The 26,050-nt window shown below is 38.3% G+C and overlaps 1 protein-coding gene across 2 annotated transcripts; it reads right to left on the bottom strand.

Moving 5' to 3' along the window:
* Nucleotides 1-1,338: 1,338 nt before the first annotated feature.
* LOC118264704 (galactokinase) lies at nucleotides 1,339-25,141 on the bottom strand. Of its 2 annotated transcripts, none has more exons than XM_035577305.2 (9): nucleotides 24,976-25,141; nucleotides 19,029-19,196; nucleotides 15,038-15,224; nucleotides 13,503-13,629; nucleotides 9,879-10,004; nucleotides 7,298-7,479; nucleotides 2,775-2,890; nucleotides 2,053-2,211; nucleotides 1,339-1,486 (listed from the first exon to the last, which is right to left on the bottom strand). In XM_035577305.2, exons 2-9 carry the CDS (start codon nucleotides 19,194-19,196, stop codon nucleotides 1,373-1,375), a joined length of 1,179 nt encoding a protein of 392 aa, XP_035433198.1. In that variant the 5' UTR covers nucleotides 24,976-25,141; the 3' UTR covers nucleotides 1,339-1,372. The 2 variants fall into 2 exon arrangements, with proteins under 2 accessions (XP_035433198.1, XP_050560846.1); XM_050704889.1 differs by lacking the exon at nucleotides 24,976-25,141 and adding an exon at nucleotides 24,770-24,927.
* Between the last annotated feature and the right edge of the window lie 909 nt (nucleotides 25,142-26,050).

Raw genomic sequence — 26,050 nt, 5'->3', positions numbered from 1 at the left:
TATAATCACGTCATTACATAATACAATAAAATTTCCGTTTTCGGCATATTTTTATGAAGTTACGGGAAATGGAAAATTCTGTCAAACGTATGGTGAAATGTAATCACTTTGACTTTGACTTTGACCTCGGAATTGGAATGTCACTTGTGACAGAAACTTTTGTTGTAATCTATTCTTTTCTAAGGCTGGTTACATTTAAAAAAAATAACGCTGTCCCATGCCGGGGTTTTCTCGTGTCTTATGGGCGCATTGACAATTTGACACAATGGAACGTGTCCATCACACCCAGACCCGGAATTCTCGATTACACTAAGGTGGCGCAGCAACTCTGGGTACGCTTGGCTTCTACCAGTCATATTCATTGATACGCATAGCTTAGATCCGGTGGGAACGGACTCAGCTAAGCTACGGTTTTTTATGAAAAGATGCGTGCTATGGATGATTCCCCTACAATCGATATATCGCATGCTCGAACTGCACATCTTCCTTCTCATAGCACATCTTACTCGCACCGTTAAATAGTATAGTAAATATAAGTAGAAACGGTCACATAGCTTCACAACTTACCTATGACATCTTCGCAGCATAGCTACGTAGAACATCTCTGGTTGAAAACCACCCTAACTCTTAACAAAGAGAAGTTAGTTCACAGTGATGCTATTCATCTATTTAAATCTAAACACAGCTTTTTTGTAATACATTGTAGTCAGCCTAAATTCCATTCATGGAGGCGGGCATGACAACAGAATTGACGTCAAAAACAGAAGATGTCATATTTTTGACGAACACTTGACATTGGAACGAAACGACTTGCGTCTTTCAGGCTTTCAGCTTTGTATAGAGATGTTACGTCATAACGCCTGTTAATTCCGAAAGGGATGGATAAAGATACGTCACAGTACTGCAATCGGTCTGTTTGATAGATCTTAAACTTTATTTATTCTGTAATTAAGTCGGAAGTTGATTGAAAAAATGATATTATGGTTGATCATTGTCTTATCGATCTCCGGAGCTGCGGACTGCCTAGCAGGTTACCGAGACTCCGACTCAAAAAGCAGGAGAAGGAACGGGGTGGTTTTTAGTCAGTAAGAGTTTGACACTCTCTTTCGTCTTGCTCAGGGCGGGAAAAGCCAGTGGATGATTTTGGCCGGTCAAAAAAAAAATAGAAGCTAATTGATCTACTGCATAACGAATTAGCTTATTCTTGTTCAGTCCTTAATTTTTTTTTCTTCAAAAAGATGCCCATCTTTTAAAGGTTACAGTTATGTTATGACGTATCTCCTACTCATCAGCCACAACGGAATAAATGTATAATGGGTGGGTAATGAAATAACAAAGTTTAAACGAAAACAACAACAAGATTAACATTTATTTACAGTTTCAATAACCTCACACCATCACTCGGCTGGCTCACAAAGAATGTGGGCGTGCCTTTGTATTCTGATACGATTTTCTTCTTTAAATTCTCCACTTCACTCTTCTTAACCTGAAATAAATAATGGTTCAATGTGAAATATCCTCGAATTATTTTCTATCTAGAAATATCTCCGGAGCTGCGGACTACCTAGCGGGTTTACCGGGGCTCCGGTTCGAAAAGCAGGGGTAGGAACGTGGTGGTTTTTAGTTGGTAAGAGTCTGACACTCCCTCTCGCCTCGCCCAAGGCGAGAAAAGTCATAAGATGATTTTCCCCCCTCAAAAAAAAAAAATCTAGAGATATCCCTGAAAATATGCTCAGTTCCCTTCTATTATCTGTGACCCACAATATAAATTAAAATAATAATATACACAATATTTTATACAACATGATATATTTTAATTATCTAACTGCCGGACTAATTACATTTTGAATTTCCATACCCTGTCTACTGCCTTATTATTTTAAGTAAACAAATTTTAGGTCAAGGTCGATCCATTTATGTTAATTAAACGAACGTGAGTAAAAAGGGCCTAACAAACCTCTCCCTAAAGTGAAATAAGTTTCCAAGAATCTCCATGTCATCTACCTACCCCCAATTAAACACAGTTCAGCATTAACCAATTTGTCAACTCACCAAGGTAACAACACATCCTCCAAAGCCACCTCCAGTCATCCTCGCTCCATACACTCCTGGAGCCCCTCTGATGATGTTCACGATCTGGTCCAGCTCCGGGCAAGACACCTCCATCAACTTACTTAGGGATTCGTGGGACTGGTAGAATAGTTCGCCAACCTGAACAGCAAAATGAAAGAAACTCAATAAATACGTTTTAAAAAGTATTTACCGTTAGATAAGTTTTTATCTCTTTTCGAATTATTAAATTCTAATTTTAAATTAATTAATTCATCGGTGCTTTTATAAAATAACTCAAAATAATCTAATTCAGTGTCACTACTGCTCAAGTTACAGAGGCATATGGACCCCCATGCGACCCTGTCTCTGTATTCGTAAACAAGAAGTTCAAATAACTTCAATACTTCAATGTTCCGGTGTTTTCATAGTTGTTTCTACTGTAGATCCTGGCTTACAGGAGTTGCAGCAGTGTGGGAGGTTATGGCAGGCTTGTCCCATTAAAAAAAAAGAAGTACAAATAGCTCTGTAACCTTATTACGAGTTTGCTTTAATCAAAACGCGCGTTCGGCTCTGAATGGTTGGTTTATTCAAGCCGGACAATCAGAGTGCCGAACTATCGTTTCGATTACTTTAAACGAACTCATACTAATGGTATTGTTTCATATAACATTTAAATAGATTCTCAATCCCTTTTCCTCCCCTTTTCTTATAAAATGTATTACCCTTTTGAAATCCTTGTTCTTCATAACTCTGGCTACTTCTTCAGTCCTGCTGATCTCTTCTATGACGTGCTTTGCTCTCTTCAGCACCACCTCATCACATTTCTGCTGCTTTAATTCTGAAAACAAAAAATACATTTAGAACTGTATTACAGTAGGAATTAAAACCATTATTGATTATCTAAACTAGAATCCAAATTATGTAAATCAAAATTACTTTGAACTTTATCGACATAAGAATTAAAACTATTGTCGTTTACCTCAACTAGGATTTTCAAACTAATTAAGGTTTGAGTACTGACTAGCAGATTGCAGTCGTGAAATAATTGGGGATGACCTTATTGTCATGTACTAGGCAGTCATGATTTTGGGAATAAAGCAAAATTCGCGCTATGATATCTAGGTAACCTACATTCAGATTACAGCATATATGCATGATGGTAGCTCTAATTAGGGGTCAACGAACTATATGCTAGTTCGGTATTAGTAGCCTAAAATAGCACGCAACTCAATTTCCAATCATTGTAATTATCTAGGAATTCAATTAAACACTAACGCCTAATTACTGAAATGCTACTCAATTTTAAGTAGTGCTTAAATATCGTGCTATCTCTGTCATTTTATAAAGAATTGATAGGGACAGAACTAATCTTGAGAGCGTCTTAAAATTGAGTAGCGTTTGAGTATTTGGACATAAATCTATATGGGATCTGAAATTGGACCCTCATTTTTGACATTTCGTACTTCAAAAAGGCTTTGTCGACAGTCATGCCCAAAAACGCATGAACATTTTTTTATTGCATACCTGATGGTAAGCAATAAAAGTTATGGCGCTGCCTATGATCACCCGCAGCACCATAGGAGTTACAAATTCGTTGCCGGCCTTTTGGGTTAGATTTGAGGATTTAAGGATTAGGATGTTACCTATGTATCTAGTACAGGACATGGCTAGATTAGGAATGATACCTATCCAGGGCCACCTCGGTATTATCCGGGTTTTTTTTCAAAAAGAAAGATAGGAAATATAGGTAGCCTATTTTTCTTAACATTAGGGTCACTTAGTAAGTAGTTTTTAGGGGCCTAAGGAACTCATTATTGAGTTTTTTGGATATTGAAATTTTCAATAAGGAACCCGAAGTGGGGAATCGGGGCTAATGTTTGCTAAAAGTTTTTTAATGTGCGGAAAAAGGGGTAAATGGTGCAATGTACTCTTTAAAGGGTTTAAGGGTAAATGAGGGTCATATTGAATCAGGAAGGTATTTAGGATTCGATTGAAATCCCAAATAACTTTTTTTGTATTATATATTACTAGCAAACTCGGCGAACTCCGTTTCGCCACCAATGATTTTCCCTGTTTTCCTACATTTCTTTTTAATTTTTCCTGATTTTTTTTTTTTGCTATAAACCTCACGGAGCCGGAGACCTTTCCAAAGAATGCAAAACCGTGGAAATCGGTTCGTGCGTTCTGGAGTTATAGCGTCAGGAAGGAAAACCCGACTTATTTTTATATAATAGATAACTAGATGGCCCGGCAAACTTTGTACCGCCTCAAACATATTTTCCTCATCTTTTAAATCTCCTCTGGACTTCCATAAATAATTGAAGACCAAAATTTGTCAAATCAGGCCAGCCGTTCTTGAGTTTTAGCGAGACTAACGAACAGCAATTAATTTTTGTATAGGGATTGTTTTAACATCAGCATTAAAATAAGTATATATAATAGTAGTAATAACATATTGAAATTAATTAAAATAATATTATGTTATGTTAGTTTTATTATAATAATGACATTTTGTGTTAAGCTTGCAATACTAACTGACTTGATGCTTATTGTGTCATTGCGTATGTCGCCGTGCCCTAACCGGGTTTCATGTTGAAACTAATCTGCTGATGTATTATCTGTATATCCTACCTACGCATGAATGAAATAAATGAACAGATTAATGCAATAAATTAATTGATTTCATTTAATTTGACTTTGTCTAGAAAATTAACCTACAAATAACATTATTCCATAAAACAACTAGAAAATAAACTAAAACTTAAAAACATCATTAGTTTGAGTACTAGGTTTTCATCAGCCGCACCTGTTACCATTAATTTAATTTGTTTTATCAAAACAATAACAAAATTGATTGCCTAAAAGCATTACAAGACCTATTTGCTCCAATTTCTATTTCTAAGAATAACTCTTTTCCTAGAAACTAACGAACAGTGAACGAACTTATAGATAAAAATATCTTTTACCAAAATTCTAGTTAAACGTGTCTGTTTGCAACGAAAGTAAAAAATATTTTTTTAAAACGTTTCCCTACACTCGGTTTTTTTTCTGTGTCATGGATGCGTTTACAAACATACAATTTCACATGCACATTACACCCAGACCCGGAAGAACAATTTGTGAATCACAAAGAGTTGTGAGAGGGAATCGAATCTGCTACGCGTTGCGCGGCAGCCGGTTGCATCAATATGTTAGTAATAAGACGTTTTTTCATTATCTCCACGATGGGAAGGGTTGAAGATCGCAGTTTCAAAATTTTGTATTTTATTAGAAAATACTACTGTCTGATGTCTGTCTGTCAAATGGATAGTTCCTTAGTCAGACAACACCCACGTGAAGACTAGGGATACTATGAAATGAATACGACTCTGACTAGTCTAAGTCAAGTTGATTCCACCAAGGTTGTTCAGAAGGACCAATTTAGTTGTTTTGTAAAATGTATTGTACATGTATGAGCACAGCAGATTGATGTATTGACATTTGAACTGGAGCGAATACAATTTACGTGATCTAGGTTATCTAGATAATCTAGGTTAGATTACAGATAATCATTTGTAACCTCCTACCTCCCATGCATTGAGGCAAGAAATATTACACAGTCCTTAACTAAAAATACATACTTAACTTGATTATGGAAGCGTCTAAAATTGTATAACTACTGATAACTTTGACGAAATATCGTAAACAAAAATATGAAACGCGTCATAGAATGAGGGCGTTTGGTCTCATAAGAATTAAAAAAGTTTTAGTTATTGCTGTAACACAATAAAACTGAGCACTTGTGAGCAGTCGACCAACGACAGCGACAGTTAATTTAAGTTCAAATCTGCTGTCAAGTGCAAACAAGAATCTCGGGAACCATACCTCGTTTATTTAGTACTTAGTTGCAAATATGGCTAAAATCCCATAGTGTTGTTGTTAATTTTAGCAACTTCACAGTAATTTATCACAATAGACTTCGAGAAATACTACCCAATAAATCAATGCAATATTATTTCTAGACTTTAGTTCTTTATTAAACACTAGCTACTTCCACGCGGTTTCACCCGCTCTGCTCGGTTCCTATTAATCGTAGCGTGATGTTTTATACCTTCCTCGATAAATAGCGCACTTATCGGGGATCCAACACAAAAATAATTATTCAAATCGGACCAGTAGTTTCGGAGATTAGCACGTACAAACAAACAAACTCTTCATCTTTATATATTGGTATAGATGTATAATACTGTGTTATAACAAAGAAACTAATTAAAAAATGAACACCAAGACCTCTCTCAAGCCATATCCTCAGTACAAAGCCAATATATCGAGATCTTCGTCAATATTTTCACAGCTGCGGTTCGAAACTAATTTAAGGTCGACGCCAGTTCACTGTCAAGTTCGCGTAATGGCGGGGACAAGATGGCGCCGAGCAAACAGCTGATCAAGGAACATTTGGTACAACGGCAACGTAAACATTCATGATTAATGACATTTTGTACGGAAGCTAAAGCTACTCATTGATTAATTAAGTTACAGGACAGTTACCTTCATTTTTCGGAATTAATTAAGATTACATAAAATCCTTGACTTTATTTTTTATGGAAGGCTTATGCGAGGGATTAGATGTAGCTAATAATGTAATAGTAACGCGACGTCTTGCGTGAGCGATCTAGAAGCGAACGCGAAGCGGTGCGGTGATACGCGAATTCAACGCGATGCGGTGTGACCAAACCAATTGATCGCTCACCGCATCCCACGTGCAATGGTCACGTAGGCCACGTCAATAGATTTTGACGCCTATCGTAGAGTATCGCCTTCGCAAGAACATTGCCGCGTTGTTGATGTGGTGAGGTTAATGAACCTAAACACGAGGTATCAATTTCCTACCCTGCCTTGGCGCAATGGAAGTCGGTACAGAGCCTGAAAATGATCTCAGTCCGTTCAAAGCTCTTTTTGTAATAGTGGGTATCACTTTATGATGATGGTGAACAACGGTGTCAAAATCGCCCTCGTAGTATGAAGTTTATGGCAATCCTGCTCTGTATTCTTAGTACGAGTTTGTTTTACATTTAAGGAGATCGACGCGATAGCGCGTTCGGCGCTTTAAATGGTTGGTTTATTCGAGTCGGCCAATCAGAGCGCGCACTCGTTTCGATTACATTAAACGTAAAACGAACTTGTACTAAGGGTACTGAAGATAAGCCTCTTTATGGTAGTGAACAGATAATGGATGATAACAATTAAATATCAAGTGGTGACTTACTCTCCAGGTCCTCAATCTTGGCTCCTCGTAGAGACGGCAGTTTGAGTCTGTCAGCAGCCTCCTGACACTGCGCTCGCCTCGTCGGATACTCGCTGCCGGTCAGCTGGTGCTTCACGTTGGAGTTGGTGACCAGGACCACTAAGTCACCCAGCTGCATTGGAATCTGCTGCGATTCCAGTGACCTGATGATTAATGGAATTTTTATTTTTGCTGTTGTTAGTATTACGTTGGGCAAACGAGGAGTTTTGGGTAGAATTTCTTAAACGCAACGTCACGCCATTTAACCCCAAAGGGTAGGCAGAGATGGACATTATGGTTAACGGTAGTAAGTAAATTTCTTTTATATGACAAAAAGTATAATATAGATTTTTCCAAATCATGGTATATCGGTTTTCGAAATTCTCAAAGGCACTGGATTTCAGTTTAGTGTCTGAAATGTGTCAGAAGGTGAAGTATGGGTCGTACTTTAATTTAAAATAATAAGTGTAATAACAAAACCATAATTACTCTTCTTGTCTGAAAATGACAGAATGAAAACGTTACGTCATACATTTACATTACAAGTCGTCAAACAAACACTATGTATGGTGTATGATATCTAAGCACATCGCTTAAAATTGATTGTTCCAATTAACATATTACATTTCGACGCGCAGTTATTACGCATTCTCCGAACTTAGGGAAACAAATATTTTTGAAGTAAAACAAGGTTTTAAGGGAAGTAAAACAAGTTCCATACCCCGTCATCATCCCTATTAGATAGTAACCTTAAAATATTTAAATGCCCCAAGTTTAACTATCAGACTGACTATCTGACAATTCCATTTTGGCAAAGGCCTCCCAATTTTGAATTACTTGAAACAAAAGGCTTTGATTTTAACTTTTGGTTATGCGGAAATGACCCGTCAGGACACGGTAGATATACAACTGTGAGGTAGTTTATAAGTGCGTCATTCAGGGTACCCCGTGGGACAGAAAGTTCTGCCTCTAACGCCATTGAGGACAACAAAGGACTGGTATCTAAAAGCATTTCAATTATGTAAGTGGCGCAGTTTGTAAATTAAATTAGAGAAAAACATAACCAAATGTCGCGTCTTCTACTTGCTAACGGACCCTCATATTTTAATAGGGATGATGACGGGGTATGAAAATCTATTTAATCTATCTATAAGATAACAATACTTACATAAAACGAGTCAAAGTTTAGGAGTCGGAGCAAATACGTTATTTCTACGTATAATACGTACCTAGACGTGACGTCACGCGATATTTCAAAAGTGTTTGTTGTCGTAAAAATATAAAAAAAAATACATGAAAATATTCTACAAGACGGACATTAAAATAAAAATCACTTTTTACTAATTTTTGCCATGAGTTCACGATTCACTGCTAAGAGTTGTAGAAAGTGTAATAAACTAGGGTGAAAAGCAGAGAAACCATCCAAGAATAAAGTTCCTAAGAATTCGTTGAGTCTTTCTACTTTAGTTCAACACCTTTATCGGAGGTACAGCAGAAACTATACAGCTACGTCTATAGGTTTCCTGAAACTCTTCTTTCGATTCCATTATACAATATAAATGCTTCTGGTCAAACTAGCACGCCGGTTGAAATAGTTATTTTTTTTCTATAGGTAGTGTGTCGCTAACCTTATTTTACAAGACCGCGTGTAGAAAGGTTTACTAACCCGTGTGATTACGCCTTGGATTAATTTCGAATATATTATGTATGCCATGAAGAGTTTATTATCATGGACGTATCTATGTATATTATGACTGTAACATCGTTGTAACACCACTCCCGTCACTGTGGTAAGTGTGGAAGAGCCATGCTTCGACACGAATGGGCCGGCTCGACCGGAGTGATACCACGGCCTCACAGAAAACCGACGTGAAACAACGCTTGCGTTGTGTTTCGTTGTGTGAGTGAGGTTACCGGGGGCCCAATTCCCCCTTCCCAATCTTCCCAATCCCCGATTCCCGAACAACAACCCTTAAATTCCTAACCCCAAAAAGCCGGCAACGCACTTGTAACGCCTCTGGTGTTTCAAGTGTCCATGGGCGGCGGTGATTGCTTACCATCAGGTGATACGTCTGCTCGTTTACATAAAAAAAAACTTTGGTAAGTGGAAGTGGTCACTATAGCCCAAGTAGATACAGCTGCAGACTCTAATACAACGAAAAACGAAGTTTCGTCCGAAACTTCGCAAACTTCGTACTAAGCCAGGATCTATAGTAGATATAACCATGAAAATACCGGAACATTGAAGTCGTAAGGGATATGAATGACTGTCTTGGATACCGCAACGAATTAAATGAGATGATATTATTATAGGATAAATAAAAAAAAACGATAGTTTCCACTGTCCCTCGATGAAATTAATGCAGGATACAGAACGATTTAAGCCTTAAGGCACAGTAGAGACTCCTCAACTGGGAGAAGCCTCGCCAACCTGACCTGAAAAACCTGATGAAACAATTAAAGGCGTCATATCGTCTGTAAAAATCTTAGAATGAAGATGGAATCAAAGAGTACTTTCGTGATCTGATATTTCGTGTTTTGTTTTTATAATGAGTTCACTGACCTGCAATCAATGAGTAAGGCGTGGTCCTTCTTGCCCATGGTGACGATGTACTGGTCCATAATCCCGCATGGCATGCCCGGGAACTCATGTTCCGCCTTCTGGCATAGCTTCGCTTTCTCCACTGGCCTGGGAAAGAAGAAATAATCCAAGTTAATAAAATATTACACTCATACACGTATGTATACATATTATGTATGTAACAAGATACGCGTGAAAACCCAGTACATGTACACGCACTTCTCACCATTTGTGTTATAAGTTCCATGTATTCGATGTGTTAATAGGGGGTGAGCCTATTGCTATATACTGGGCACAGTTCCAGACTGCGTGCTACACATGCACATGACACCTAGGAGGATCCCGCACAGAGGAATTCCCGCACGTCGGTATTCCCGCACGGAGCAATTCCCGCACGGAACAATTCCCGCATGGAACAATTCCCGCACGGAGCTATTCCCGCACGGAGATATTCCTGCACGGAGCAATTCCCGCACAGAACAATTCTCGCACGGATAAATTCCCGCACGGAGCTATTCCCGCACGGAGGAATTCCCGCACGGAGGTATTCCCGCACGGAGGTATTCCCGCACGGAGAAATTCCCGCACAGCGGTATTCCCGCACGGAGCTATTCCCGCACGGTGGTATTCCCGCACGGTGGTATTCCCGCACAGAGGTATTCCCGCACGGAGGTATTCCCGCACGGAGCTATTCCCGCACGGAGCTATTCCCGCACGGAGCTATTCCCGCACGGAGCTGGTCCCGCCCGGAGGTATTCCCGCACGGAGGTATTCCCGCATTGAGCTATTCCCGCACGGAGGTATTCCCGCACGGAGGTATTCCCGCACGGAGGTATTCCGGGAGAGCTATTCCCGCACGGATCAATTCCCGCACGAAACAATTCCCATACTGATAAATTCCCGCACAGCGCTATTCCCGCACGGAGGTATTCCCGCACGGATAAATTCCCGCAAGAAACAAATCTAACGTCATCTGTCAAAAGATGGCTGACGTACACAATCTGTGAGAGGATTAAACGTGATAAATGATATTTATTTCTGCAATTGTGGGTTACTAAATAACACTACAAATCTTTGAAATAACTAGATGAGCGGCCGATTTATTTTCACTTATAATGATATTATGTACAAAGAGCATATACGATTCAATTGTATTGTATTGTATTAGTGAGAATACCAAATGTTTAATTGTCGGTCGGCTTAATAAAATCGTTGGGGCGTATCTTCAAAAGAGTTTTCTTTGACATTGTTATATATGTTCTGTTTTAACAATTTATTAATGTGGTTGAACTTTGAGGGTAATGAACTTTGATAGGTACTGAACCTGAAGAGCTTATAAATTTTAAGTTTATTCTATTATCTTGCCTGGTGGTTAGCGATGATGCAGCCTACGTTTGTCCATAAGCTACCTATGCATTCTGCGAGAGGATTAGACGTGACACATGACATTTATTTCTGCAAGTAGGTTACAAAAATAATACTTACACGTCAATCTTTGAAATAACTATCTGATACTTATAGCCTGGCTCGTTGGCCGAGTGGTTGCAAGTGCGACTGCCGGGCAAGGGGTCTCGGGTTCGATTCCTGGGTCGGGCGAAGTATTACTGGGCTTTAATCGGTTTTTCGAAAATTTCTCAGTAGTAGCACGGAGTCTGGAATTGTGCCCGGTATATGGCAATAGGCTCACCACCACCACCTTACATGAGAGTTAGAACACAAATTGTGAAAAGTGGGTGTACATTGTTATTATGTATAATGTGCACCTCTGCCTACCCCTTTGGAGATTAAAGGCGTGGCGTTGTGACGTGACTTATAATTATATGTACAAAGAACATATACGATTCAATTGTATTGTATTAGTGAGAATACCAAATGTTTAATTGTCGGTCGGCTTAATAAAATCGTTGGGGCGTATCTTCAAAAGAGTTTTCTTTGACATTGTTATATATATATATGTTCTGTTTTAACACTTTATTAATGTGGTTGAACTTTGAGAGTAATGAACTTTGATAGGTACTGAACCTAAAGAGCTTATAAATTTTATTTTTATTCCATTATCTTGCCTGGTGGTTAGCGATGATGCGGCCTACGTATATAAGCCGCCCATAAGGTACCAATACACTTAGGCCTTGACACAAGACTGTTAAAAAATCTCACTCTATAGCAGATTCAATCCTTAGGTTGAGTATTACTGTAAAGGTGTTCTTTAATTCAAGGCTTTATTTCGTGGACATCATAACATAACTTTGACTGCAGGTTTAACGCGGTGGTGGTTGGGCAAAAGGCTGTCGCACAACGTGTAGTGGGTTCGATTCCCACACGGAAAAACTCTTTATGTGATTTACAAATTATTGTATCGGGTCTTTTTTAAGTGGGTAAAATCATCCAATAACTTCTCCCGCCTTACTAGGAGTCACGACACAGAACAAAATCAGAGTATAGAGCTACGTTTGTATAAAAAAATCTGACAGAATTAAAGTGTTGCATTTAATGCGTGCACTTCTCTATGTACTTAACAAAAGGTGTCACAATATTATTATACTCTTAGTTTTGATATTCTGATTAAGTATCTAAGCTATCTTAATAATTACACCTCTTAAAACACTAAATCAAATTATGGTATTTGGTGAAAAGTGGGTGTACACTAATTAAGTGTACCTTAGCAGATAAGTAGGTACTTAGGGATTTAAAATAACGTTATAACGAGCCGAACTCAAGCAGATATTGGAAAATTGAGAGTAATCGATCAATCGAGTGTTTATATTGAATTATGTCGAGTAGACCCTGTTGGGTGTCAAGTCTAGTTTAATATAATTATTATATTGGTGTAATCCTCTTTATAACAGAGTTTGTTGACCTGTTATTTAGGGAACTAAGTACTCGGTAAGATTAATTAGGTACAATACCTGGTTCATCAACATTTTAGAGTTGCCCTTTGTTTTCTTTGTTAATCCTACTAATATTAGTATTATATGTTTGTTACCCCTTCAAGTCAAAACGGCTGAATGGATCAAGATGAAATTTGGAACAGGGGTAGATTGTAGTCTGGAATAATACATAAGCCACTGTTTATCCCATGGGAACTCGAGCGAAGCCACTAAAGAAGCTTTTAAATAATAAAGACTTTAATATTCATAATTTTATACGCATTTACTAAGCTTGGCCATAGTCTTGAAGCTTGGCTGTAGTCGCCAAGCTTGGCCATAGTCGCCAAGCTTGGCCATAGTCGCCAAGCTTGGCCATAGTCGCCAGGCTTACTCATTTAACAGAAACCTAGCAACAGTGCTACTAATAACGATGCTTTTCCACCAGAGATGCGCTATGTTACGTTTCAGTGGTTGCCTTTGGCTTCCAGCAATCATTTTCATTGGTACACATAGATTAGCACTAGATATGTTTTTAGTGGAAAAATGCGTACTTTGGTTGCATGCTATGGATGGCTTCCCTACTATAGATAGCTAGCCAGTGTACTCTGTGTAGATCTGCTTTGAGCTGATAATGATAATGCTACAGTATAAATAATAAATTACTGAAATACAAAATACGAAATAAAACTGGCACTCTATTGAAGTAAAATCGATTCAGAATGGTCTGGTTCTCACTCACCCGACACTCCTTCCAGTGAGTCCCTCGAGGAGTGTGAAGGTAGCTACTTCGATAGCAGCACTGCTGGAGAGGCCGGCTCCCATCGGCACGTCGGACACGATCACTGCATCGAAACCTCCCACGCCACCTGGTTCAAAGAAATAAATCTATTTAATTACAAGCTTTTACCCGCGGCTTCTCTCGTCTTCTTTTTAGGAGTTGAATCAGATTTATAATAATAAAATGATGCGTTTTTGCTCGAATAATCCGCATACCAATATGCGGATTATTTGTTTTTAGCTCTCTACCTTGAATATTCTAAAATATTTCATACAAACTTCCACCTCCCATTATAGGAAATTAGGGGTGTCAGAAAGAGATAAAAATTAGCTTATGACACTCTCCGTTCCTTCGACTATACTGACTTTTAAAAAATTATGTCAATTCGTAGCTAGGAGAGACGGCCTAACAAACAGACACACGCTTTCCTATTCTAGAGAATAATATCACATCATTAGCCTTCACATCACATCGCTGCTGGTCAAAGGCAGAGGCGTTTTTTGATACATAGAGAGTAATAATCACCACACTTGCTGATGCGGGTTGGCGATTTCAAATTATTATTAGAAATCTTAAGCCCACGTTTCTTCACGATGTTTTCCTTCACTTTTTATTAGTGGTGTTAAATAATCTTAGAAGGTACATAATATAATTCGAAAAAAGTCTAATTGGTACTTGTCGTTGGTAGGTTTCAAGCCCGGGTAAACGGGGGCGGAAGACTACGGAATAATCTCATTATATTAAAATCTCTCAATACAAGTCCTAAGATAATTTTCCATACTAGATCACTGAACTAAGCTTATGTGGGATCACGTCTCATTATACTTAGATAATGTAAGGACATTGTGCCCTAGGGCTTATTCATAGGCCTTTATAATATTACTTGGGAGTAGCATCACGCTTTGTACCCTGAAGTTGTAGGCAGAAGTACAAACTTCAATTATTATGAGTATTGTTTTTCGCTAGCTATATAAAGAGGCTAGGTACCACATGTCGAGCACAAGTTCAAACTGTATGCCTACAAAGTTTTTTTTAAACTAAATTTTCTGGCATAAGCTCGAATCCTCTTGCCTGGCATTCATGCTTGTGATTTACTGATTTTGATTTGATTAACGAAGTAACTAGTAGAATACACAGAAAATATTGAAACTAATATACACGTAGTGACGCTTGCGTTATGTTTCGTTGTGTGATTGAGGTTACCAGAGGCCCAATTACCCCTCCCCAATTCCCCAACTTCCCAACCCCCGATTCCCCAACAATGTATTGTACTTGGACTACAAGTACAATAAAAGCACAATAAAAAAAAAAACAAATAATAATATATTATTTTGTTTTATTACTTGTTGTTGCCAAAAATTATGAATTTGTACGTTGTCTAATATCATTAATAATTATATGAATATGTGAAAGCTATTAATATAACAATCATTAGCGATCATTAAATAAATAAAAAAAAAACAGAATAAAAGAAATATTAAACAGGAAATTCCTACCTGGAAAATTAGCCACTACGCCTTTCACATAATTCGCCCAAGCTGGTGGGCCTGGCTTCAAGGGCGCTGATGCAGTTGGTGCTGGGAAGCTGGTGGTCACCTCCTCACCGGTACCAAGTATCGACACCAGTCGACACTCTCCCGTGCTGTTTAGACCACCCACTATTAGAGTGACGAATGGTAAGGCCTGGTGAAGAAAAAAAGTTAAAAATGAACTATAGTATTCAAAAATAGCTAACCAATCTCAAGTAATGCGAAAGTAAGTTTGTATGTTCGTTGGTTGTTGCCTCTTTACCATTTATCTACTCAATACTCAAGCAATCTTGGGCTCGCTGTCATCGCAGCGGTAAGTCCCCTCTTTGAGGAGTGGCTAGAGAGGCGCCACGGCGTCCTCACCTACCGCCTGACGCAGGTGCTTACCGGACATGGGAGTTTCGGTAGGTTCCTGTTCCTTATTGGGCGGGAGGAAACGCCCGGGTGTCATCACTGTGAGGACCGCCCGGAGGACACGGTAGAACATACGGTGGCGGTGTGCCCTGCGTGGGCTGAGCACCGCCAAGTCCTCAGGGATGTGGTCGGCGACGGCGACCTCTCGCGCCCAGCACTGGTTCAGGCCATGGTGCGGAGCGAGAGGGACTGGGATGCCGTCTCCTCCTTCTGCGAAGCAGTCATGCTAGCTAAGGAGGAGGCGGGGCGCGTGAGAGAACAAACCTCCTCACGCCCCAGCCGTCGCGAGAGACACTCCGGGCGTCGGGGATCGCGAGACGATCTCCGGCCACCGTAAGTGCGGGCCTGCGGACGGCGAGCAAGGGTAGCTCACCGCCCGAACAGAACCAGACCCGTGCGTACGGCGCGTAGCGTTCCGCGCGCGCCTCAAAGAGCCATCAGACCACCACAGATGGGGCCCAGCAGGGCTGATGCCTGATCCGGAGCTGCGGACTACCTAGCGGGTTTACCGGGGCTCCGGCTCAAAAGCAGGAGAAGGAACGGGGTGGTTTTTAGTCAGTAAGAGTCTGACACTCCTTCTCGCCTCGCCCAAGGCGGGAAAAGTCATTGGATGATTTTCCCCCCTCAAAAAAAAAAAAAAAAAAAAAAAAAAAAAATACTCAAGTAATCTTCTTGGTATTTTATAATTTACTAATTACCAATTAAGTACTTCTTACATGAGGAAGTAAGTTTGCAAAATTACATGAAGTATGCAATATTATACATACAGTTGGGAGAAGAGAAAAGGACGTGAGCATGAATAGGGGGCAAACGTGTCATGTGATGGTAAGCGATGGTAAGTTGTGTGCAAAGCAAAAGCAAATGATAATGCTAATAAAAAACACACGTTTAACTAAAACACACTTTCTATTTAGGTATAAACAAATACATAGGTACTGAAAGTAACAAAACATAAATATAAAATGGAGGAGGGTAATTAGGCTTCCGGTAACCTCACTCACACAACGAAACACAATGCAAGCTTTGTTTCTCATCAGTTTTCTGTGAGGCTGTGGTAACACTCCGGTCGAGCAGGCTCGTTTGTGCCGAAGCATGGCTCTCCCACACTTAAATTATATAAAACCCAACCCTAACACGCCCTTCTTCCAAATTCATAAAACAGAAACAAATAACTCGAGCATTCTGACCTGTTTTAATAGAACAAAATTATGTCAAGATCTCATTATATAGATATAGATATGTACCTACCGATCGTGTCTGTATTCAAAATATTTTGTAAAACGTGAACCATCTGAGTCTCCTTGACAACTTGCTTTAATCATTTAATTGGTGATTTATGAGTATCAGAACGGAATTTTCACCAAATTTTCTTGAATCTACAAAATGTGTAGGTATGGTCGGTCGCACGATATTTTGGTTAAACAAAGTTTAACGTTAACGAGAGTTTAACAAGAGACTTAAGAACAGTTTGGCATTTTAAGCTTCCATTTGTCTGAAGAACAAAGTTGTCAAAATGTTGTAGTAAACTGGGGTTTATTAATCTTTGTACTTCATGAGAAGCAGTTTTGGAATAATGAAAAAAAAAATTTATTGTCTGAGAATTTAATCTTATATTTAACGTAAGAATGCGTCTTACGTTTATGAATGATTTTTTATAAAATAACCCTATAAAATTAGAAAGAGAATTTCGTAATAACTAATGATTTATAATTACACTATAACCTCGCTTTGTGGTTAATCAAAATTTAATTTTACCTATCTATTCTGAATCCATGCTAATGGATAATTAATTTTAAACAAAGCTTAAATAGGCAAGCTGATACAATTACTGGTGCTGCCACAATGTTAAACAGTTCGTATTATTGAGATAATAACATTTTGACGGTTTACTCACGTAAATATATGGAGAAAATCTCTACTAGTTTCGAGTCACAGAGGGACTCTTCTTCAAGAGCAGCGTGAGTAGACATGGCGACGTCGCATAGCTACGAAATTTAGCCATGTCTCACGATAATTATTACAAAATATTATCTACACAAACTATAAGTTTTTAAACCGACATGGTCACCAAAACTAGTATTAGAACTCGAAACGGGATATTTACCATGTTTTTTCTATTTAAGAAACTCATAGAAATAGAAAAACATGGTAAATATCCCGTTTCGAGTTCTAATATTAATCTACACAAACTGTTTAACTCTGGTTAAATTACAGTGTAACCCGCTGTTGACTTTGGAATGAGTAATTACAGACAGCGTAGACAGTGTTATTGCCTAATCGATATCGATAGACATCTATCCGATTATAAAATAATCGAGTTTTATGTTAAACTTTATATTACGCACCAACTCGAATGATCAGAAATTATCGTATTACAGTGTATTTGATTTTATGTAAATTTTATTATTAGATTCTAAGGCTTTCACTGATATCATATAATAATAATTATTGCTATATTTCATTGTGCCGATAGCCGCAATCATTGTGCTGATACTCATATCTGCCAATGGCCTCATAGCCAAAATGCTCGATCAACACCTGAGTAGGCTAACGTTAGATGGTTAGGTCAAGAGCCTGATGCAGAAGGCAGTACTTCTGGACACGGCGCGTATTGTCCGGAAATTCCTCTCTCTTGAGCCCTGACCGCCGGTAGCTTGGATTTCTCCCGTTATTGGTAGGCTACTGCTTTTTATATCTTTAAATGATTTTTTAAAATCAAATATTTAAAAATGTATTAAACAAGTATGATAAATAAAAATCATTGCCATAAATTAGTTCTGGTCATAACCAGAGGACAGTATTTTACCTCTATCCTTGTTTGGTTTACCTTTTTCAATTCATCATCATCAACAGCCTATAAGTGGCGATTGGCGATCTTTCAAATTTATAATTAGAAATTATAAAGCCCAGCCGTTTGCCCAGTCACCACACCTACCGTGCAATCAGTCCAAAGGAGTTACTCGTGGAAAGTAAAACAATAATAAGGTCCAGTCCTTTTGTTTGCAGGTCATTATTACAAATGATAATTAAGCGTTAATGTTAAACAAACACCATTTGTAAAGATTAAACTGTAGGGTTTAGGAGTATTTGTCTGTCGTGTCGCGAGAGCCATATTTACACATGTTGCAAACCAATACGTAAGCATTACATATTATATTTTGCTTATTAGTTAAAGATTACTTGTTGTTACTTGTACTTCCGCGCAGTTTCACCTGATTCGAGGTTCTTATTAATCGTAACTTCCTCAATAAATGCACTGTTCAACGCAAAAATAATTCAATACGAATCAAATAGTTCGGAAGATTTCAAACCATAACCAACAAACAAAATTTTCAGCTTTACTATATTGATCCGGAACCCCGGACTAACTAACCGAGTTTACCGGGGCTCTGGCTCGAAATGCAAGAGTAGGAACGGGGTGGTTTTAGACAGTAACAGTCTGATACTCCCTCACGCCTCAACCAGGGCGGGAGAAATCATCGGATAATTTTAACCGTCAAAGTTTACTATCTTAGTATATAATAGAAGATATAATAATACTTACTACTGGTAGCACGAATCCCTCACAATAGTCGATATGTTCCCCAATAAGGTTGACGCGGCCGGGAGCGCACGCCGCAGCGGTCGGCTGCCGGCCAAACGTTGCTGCGAACTTGTCGCGCGCCTGTTTCAGTAACACCGCCTCGCCTTTGGCTATCGCTTCATTGGACATCTGAAAACAGTTTTAACATAATTATTACACAAAAGTATCCCCTTTTTCAGATAGGCTGATAAACAAGTAGATGGATCAACTGATTGTTAGCAAACAGTGCCTCTCTCTTGGGGCATTGAGGATTCAAAAAGGGGGATTATTGAACCTCCAGTAACCTCACTTACATGGTGATATTGGTAGCAAGCGTTATTTCATAAATTTTTTGTGAGGCCGTTGGTATCACTCAGATCAAGCACAGCCCATTCGCGTCTGTTTGTCTATCTGTATGAACGCGATAAACGAAAACTGCTGTACACATTTTAGTACGATTTTCAGCAATATGGTAGATGACAAATTTTATTTTAACGTCACGTCTAGATTGTTTTAAACCATTAGAAACGTTTTTTTATTCGCGTCTAGGTATGTTTTATACGCGATAAACTTCGATTCGTTTTATGTAAGTATTGTTACGGATTTTATGACAAAATAAAAAAATGCGATTTTCAGCTTCATACCCCGTTATCAGGGTAATTCCTGAGGAAGGTTTAAGTACAATGACTAAGTGCTGCTAACAACATGGTGCGGATTCAAACTTAACCAGAAAAATTGAGAAACAGCCGTATATAATGATATGTTATGGAACATTTTACATACATACATACATTACGACTCCATTTCTTGTCTAGTTACACATCGTAGCTACTCGTACTCGTACATGGTATTCCGTGGGAACTTAAGCATGTGTATTTGTATGAATAAAACTCAAATTACAAATTCATATCATTTCGTAGAGAGTAATCGAGATATAATTGTTTCAGTCAATGTTGATGATTCGAGTTTGAAATAATTTTACACGACGTTTGGTAAGGGTACTTATCTACCCCTTTAAAAAAAACAACGTCACACCTTTTATCCCTGAAGGGGTAGGTGCTTATTACGACACGTATCTAATGCTGCTATACAATGTATACCCACTTTTCACCATTTGTGTTAAGTCCCATGTAATAAGGGGTGAGCCTATTGCCATATACTGGACACAATTCCAGACTCCGTGCTACTACTGAGAAATTATCGAAAAACCGAAAAAGCCCAGTAATACTTTGCCCGACCCGGGAATCGTCCTTGTCCGGCAGTCGCACTTGCGACCACTAAACCAACGAGGCAGTCTTACTTACCTACCCCTTTAACTAGCCAATAAATAACTAGTTAAGAGTGAACTAGATTAAAGAAAATCATACTAGTCTAGATAATTGACTATCCTGTGTATCTTCTACATTACAGTTTATTGGGTATCCAGTTTAAGTTTACAGTCAAGTTGTTGCCAAGTTTATGGTCAGCCGATAACTGCGGGTTATCTTACTGTGTGTGCACGTCACTGTTGGAAGCAACCACGATGTTTGGTAATTATTATACTCAGATACGTATAATGTTTAATCTATAGCGGTTTGTTTTAAAAATATAATTGGAGTGTCCGTTTGTAATATTAAAATAACTTCTTATTACTACATGCTTATAAACTTACATTATTATACTAAAATAATATATTTTTTTTGTCTCTCCGTCTGTCTGTTTATTCTGGCTAATTTCTGAATTGGCTGGATTAGTAGTTGATGTACTAGGGAGTAACTTAAACTACATACTTTTATTAGTGACGAATTCCGTAATTCATGCGAGCGAAAACGCGCGCATCAGCTACTTTTTAATAAAACTTTGCTTCCCATTAGTATTTTCTACTATTTCGTAAGTGAGTTTATAAACATACAATTTCATATGCACATCACACCCCCACCAGAAACAACAATTTGTGGATCACACAAAACGTTGATCCATCCGAAAACCACACCTGCTACACGTTATTAGACGGCCGGTCATCCAGCCACCGCGTCCGTGTAGTCCTTATATTAAAAATACTTCATACAAGTCGAATCGTGCAGTCTAAGTACGATTTGTGTGGGTGCAAGACTCCCAGTGTAAATTGACATCTATATTGGGAACAGTGGCTGACATTGAGCTCGTCCTAAAGGTCGAGTGAAGGAAACAGTTAACTAGATTCACTAGGTTATCTCATTACAAGCCCTGAACCTTGCTCCCGTGTTATTTTACACGTAGCTTCTAACCGTTGCTTGTTATAGAACAAACAGGGTTACGTATGTACAGTCAGCGCTCGCTGCGCTATGCGGGTAAGAAAATTAAGAATTATATAGTAAATTGACACACATACACAAGACGTACCCATAGTCATAGGAGCATCTGGAATGGTAGGTAGCTAAAAGTATCCACTAAAATTGCACAAAGTTGTACTCCAACATTAAAAGCCACATCATGAAAAAACACGGTCTCACAGAAAACCGACGTGAATCAGCGCTTGCGTTATTTTTCCGTTGTGTAAATGAGGTTACCGGAGGCCCAATTACCCCCTTCCTAATCTTCCTAATCCCTGATTCCCCAACAACCCTTAAATTCCTAACCCCCAAATGGCCGGCAACGCACTTGTAACGCCTCTGGTATCCAGAGCTGCAGACTACCTAGCGGGTTTACCGGGGCTCCGGTTCGAAAAGCAGGAGTAGGAATGGTTTTTAGTCAGTAAGAGTCTGACACTCCCTCTCGCCTCGCCCAAGGCGAGAGAGGTCATTGGATGATTATCGCCTTAAAAAAAAACACCTCTGGTGTTTCAGGTGTTTATGGGCGGCGGCGATTGCTTACCATCAGGCGATACGTCATAAAAAAAGATACTCATCACAATATTCACACCTTATTACATAGGAACTGGTCAAAATAAGACGCGTATTGCGAAGTTACATAAAATTCAAGGAAGACCGACATTCTTATCATTTCGTTTTGTTTTACTGCATAATATAACACACCCACACATTTTTACCAATACTTTTATCAAAACGGTCGCCGTATCATTCATTTGTAAATACTTTTATGACACTTGGGATTAATTTCTCATTCCTCAAATAGTTTATCAACTCCAAAATCGATATTGTATTGTAATATGTCATCGTCAGGAGACATTTTGTGAGTTTTATATAAAAAGCAATGTCACGCCTTTTATCCCCGAAGGGGTAGGCAGAGGTGCACATTATGGCACGTAATGCCACTGTACAATGCCCACCCACTTTTCACCATTTGTGTAAGTCCACCATTTGTCCCATGTAATAGCCTATTCATTTATATTATGAAGTATATGTACAAGACTTTCGTTTACAGGATTCCCGATACGGGAATAACATTTTTTAAACGAGCAGACGGATCACCCAGTAGTAAGCAATCGGCACTGCCAATGGACCCGCTAAACCAGAGAAGTTACATGTACGTTACTGATTGTGCCCTTGATAACCTTACCTTACGTCTGTAATTTTGATGTTTTCTGTTTTCGATCGTTCTCAGTATAAACACGGAGTCTATAACAGCAGGCACCTACCCAATCTAACTTACCAATTTTTTTAACACATATTTTTTATGATATTTAAGCTAGTAAACGAGAAAATGAATCACCTGATGGTAAGCAATCGCCGCCGCCCATGGACACCCGATACACCAGAGGCGTTACAAGCTCGTTGCCGGCCTCTGGGGGGGGATCGGGGATTGGAAAGATAGCGAAGAGTGGTAATTGGGCCTCCGATAATCTCACTTACATAATGAAACACAACGCAAACGTTGTTTCACGTCAGTTTTCTGTGAGGCCGTGGTATCACTCCGGGTGAGCCGGCCCATTCGTGCCGAAGCATAACTCCCACACTTAGCACAAATTCCCGTCAACAAAAAATCTAGTATTCAAAACTCAAAAATATCGCCATATACTTAGCTAACAACTAGGAAGTCATTATCATTAATTATGTAAAATAAAAACTGAACTGATAAGAGAGGTTAAACACACATTGATAAGAGAAACTAAACTAAACAGTTGTGTTGAGTGAGTGTGTAGATAACAACTCAAGAGATTTCCATTCAGAAAAACATAAACAACATCGTTTATACACCATAGGTATATAAGGTATACACCATAGGTAACCTATGGTGTACATAGGTAATAACATAGACGTGAAACAACGCTTGCGTTGTGTTTCGTTGTGTGAGTGAGGTTAACGGAGGCTCAATTACCCCCCTTCCCAATCTGCCCAATCCCCGATTCCCCAACAACCCTTAAATTCCTAGCCCCTAAAATGCCGGCAACGCACTTGTAACGCCTCTGGTGTTTCGAGTGTCCATGGGCGGTGGCGATTGCTTACTATCAGGTGAACCGTCTGCTCGTTTACTGGCTTATTCCATAAAAAAACATCATCATCAACAGCCTATAAGTAGCCACTGCTGAGCAAAAGCCTCTTCTTACACGGAGAAGGTTTGAGCATTAATCACAACACTTTTTAAGGCGGATTGGCGGTGTCAAATTTTACATAGGTAAGCCCAAGTTTCTTCACGATGTTTTTCTTCACCGTATGTCTGTGGTGTCTAAATAAGTTTAGAAAGTATGTCTACATACTTAACTCCGGTAAAGTCACATTGGTTATTTTTTTTTTTTTTATCTAAATTTATTTAGGGTCTTTTATCATAGATATGTCAGCCCCATCGTACCCTTTTTACATTAATTGTCTATTTGTATACAATTAGTCTAGAGCTACTTAATAGATTGTTATTCGTGAAGGACCAGAATCAAATAGCACAGCTTTTTCATAATCGTCGAAGATGGTACAGATAAAATGGATTGGATAACATTGGTTATTTCTAATTATAAGTTTGAAATTGACAATCTGCCTTGGTCAAGCGTGGTGATTAATGCTTATTCCTTCGCCGTATGAGACGAGGAGTTCTCTCAGTAGTTGTGAAGATCATGATGAAGTAGTTTATGGTAAATCTTGTAACAAAAACGTGTAGTACGAGAAGATATGTTTAAACCAATTTCCACTTTATATCTTGGGATATAAAGTATATTTTTTCAAAACAATCTTCTACTATAAATTAACTGTATATAAAAGTTTATGAAAATTAAACTTTATACTGAAGCAATAAAGTTATTTTTCTAAAGACAAATGAAAAGGAAACTGAATAATCAATAAACGCAGTTCCCATTCATTGATCATAACTACTGTTTATATTCATCTATTAGACAGCAAAAGAAAATACGACCTTATCCCTATGACAATAGAATTGAAAGTCGATTGTTATCGCTTTCCAAGACTGGACATTTTTCTATTAATATTATAAACAGAAATATACTTATATGGCTATATCGTCACGCCAATCTCTCTTTAGGGTAAGCAGAGATATTAAAATTGTGATACATTTTTCATTAACTTTTTGATATGTTGTATTAGTTATTTCAAACAAAATATTTGCACAATACCCATTGTTTACCAACTGAAGTAATAATAAAATAGCAGATATATTGGTCATGCTATAAACACGCAAGAGATCTCAAGGTTCAATCCCTAGTTCAGGCAAAATATGAAGGTATTCAATTTGAAAATACTAGTATTGTAACAAAATTTTGACTTGTGTGTATAATGTACACACATTAATGACTGGTGTTCTTTGTAGGATAAACATAATAATATATGTAGTTTTAATACAATTCTATCAATATTTATTACCTTTAAGAAACAATGTTATTGTACTAAACCACTTGAACAAACTCACAAATATGTAGCAAAAACTATAAACAAATTCTTTGAACCACTTTAAAAACAGCACACAGCATCAAAAATCTGCACGAAACTAAACAACAGCGTAAAACTAAAACGTATCAACTACCACGTAAAATAAACAAACAAAATTGAACACTATAAACACGACATACCTTGTAAATTTTTTATATTTTTGTTCGACACAAGTCACAACCGATCGAAGCCGCACGGCGCGTACTACTCGACGATAGCTTGTTTTAATGAAAACGTTAATAATTATTAAGGCTAGTGCTCAATAGAGGACAATTGGTCAATAATTGACGCGCCATACATATATACATATAAGTATGTCTATGTGTAGGAATATTTTTGTAGTGTGTAATACTAGAGATGGGCAATTTATCGGATGAATACTCAAAATCGATAAATAAGTACTAAGTGGGGTAAATGCGCCTGTTCGCGGCCATCCAACATATCGCGTTCATGTTATGGAACGCCTTTTAAAATTCCCGAAAATAAGAATACTACCACCAAATTAGTAGTAGTTACTTATTATTCATGGCGATCCGTAAAATGGACGCGAACTGGTAGGTGGACGCGAACAGGCGAATTTACCCTATTTATCCGTTTTTACTCGAGTGACTTCCAAGTATAAACACTCACTATTTATCCATTCTCTAGTTAAAACGAACTTATACTGTGCTAAGACAACTGAGTCAATAAGTCCTACCTCGCCATTAGCATACCCTACATACTTATATTTACCTCGCCGTTCTTAAAATTAGGTCGCCATTCCCAAAATGGTATTTTCTAACAAAATGGAATAGCTGTGTACATTTTATGAGTGCCTATGAAATCACACTAATATTATAAATGCGAAAGTTTTTTTGTACGTTTGGATGTTTGTCTGTCAATCACGCTAAAACTACTAAACGGATTTTGATGATATTCGGTTTACAGACAGGGTATGAGCTGACTAGGATGATAGAATAAAACTTTTTAATGACTCTTAAAAATAACCAAATAGGTACCAACTTTTTTCAACTTTCTAACATTCTCTGCCCAATATACATACAATATATATAGGTGTATATTATTGAAGTATTTACTCATTCTGTTTGGATGTCAAAGCCAAAACCTCTTTCAGGAATCCTTTCAAAAAGATCACATGAAGCTTAGATACACGTGATTTCAAAGGCCTTATTACTTATCTTGTCGGTACCTATGTATTTGGAATGGAAACGTTAA

This window comes from Spodoptera frugiperda, chromosome 26 (genome assembly GCF_023101765.2).
Source record: "Spodoptera frugiperda isolate SF20-4 chromosome 26, AGI-APGP_CSIRO_Sfru_2.0, whole genome shotgun sequence".
NCBI lineage: Eukaryota > Metazoa > Arthropoda > Insecta > Lepidoptera > Noctuidae > Spodoptera > Spodoptera frugiperda.
Note: the sequence above shows the minus strand (reverse complement) of the source record. Positions and strands in the feature narration are given on the sequence as shown.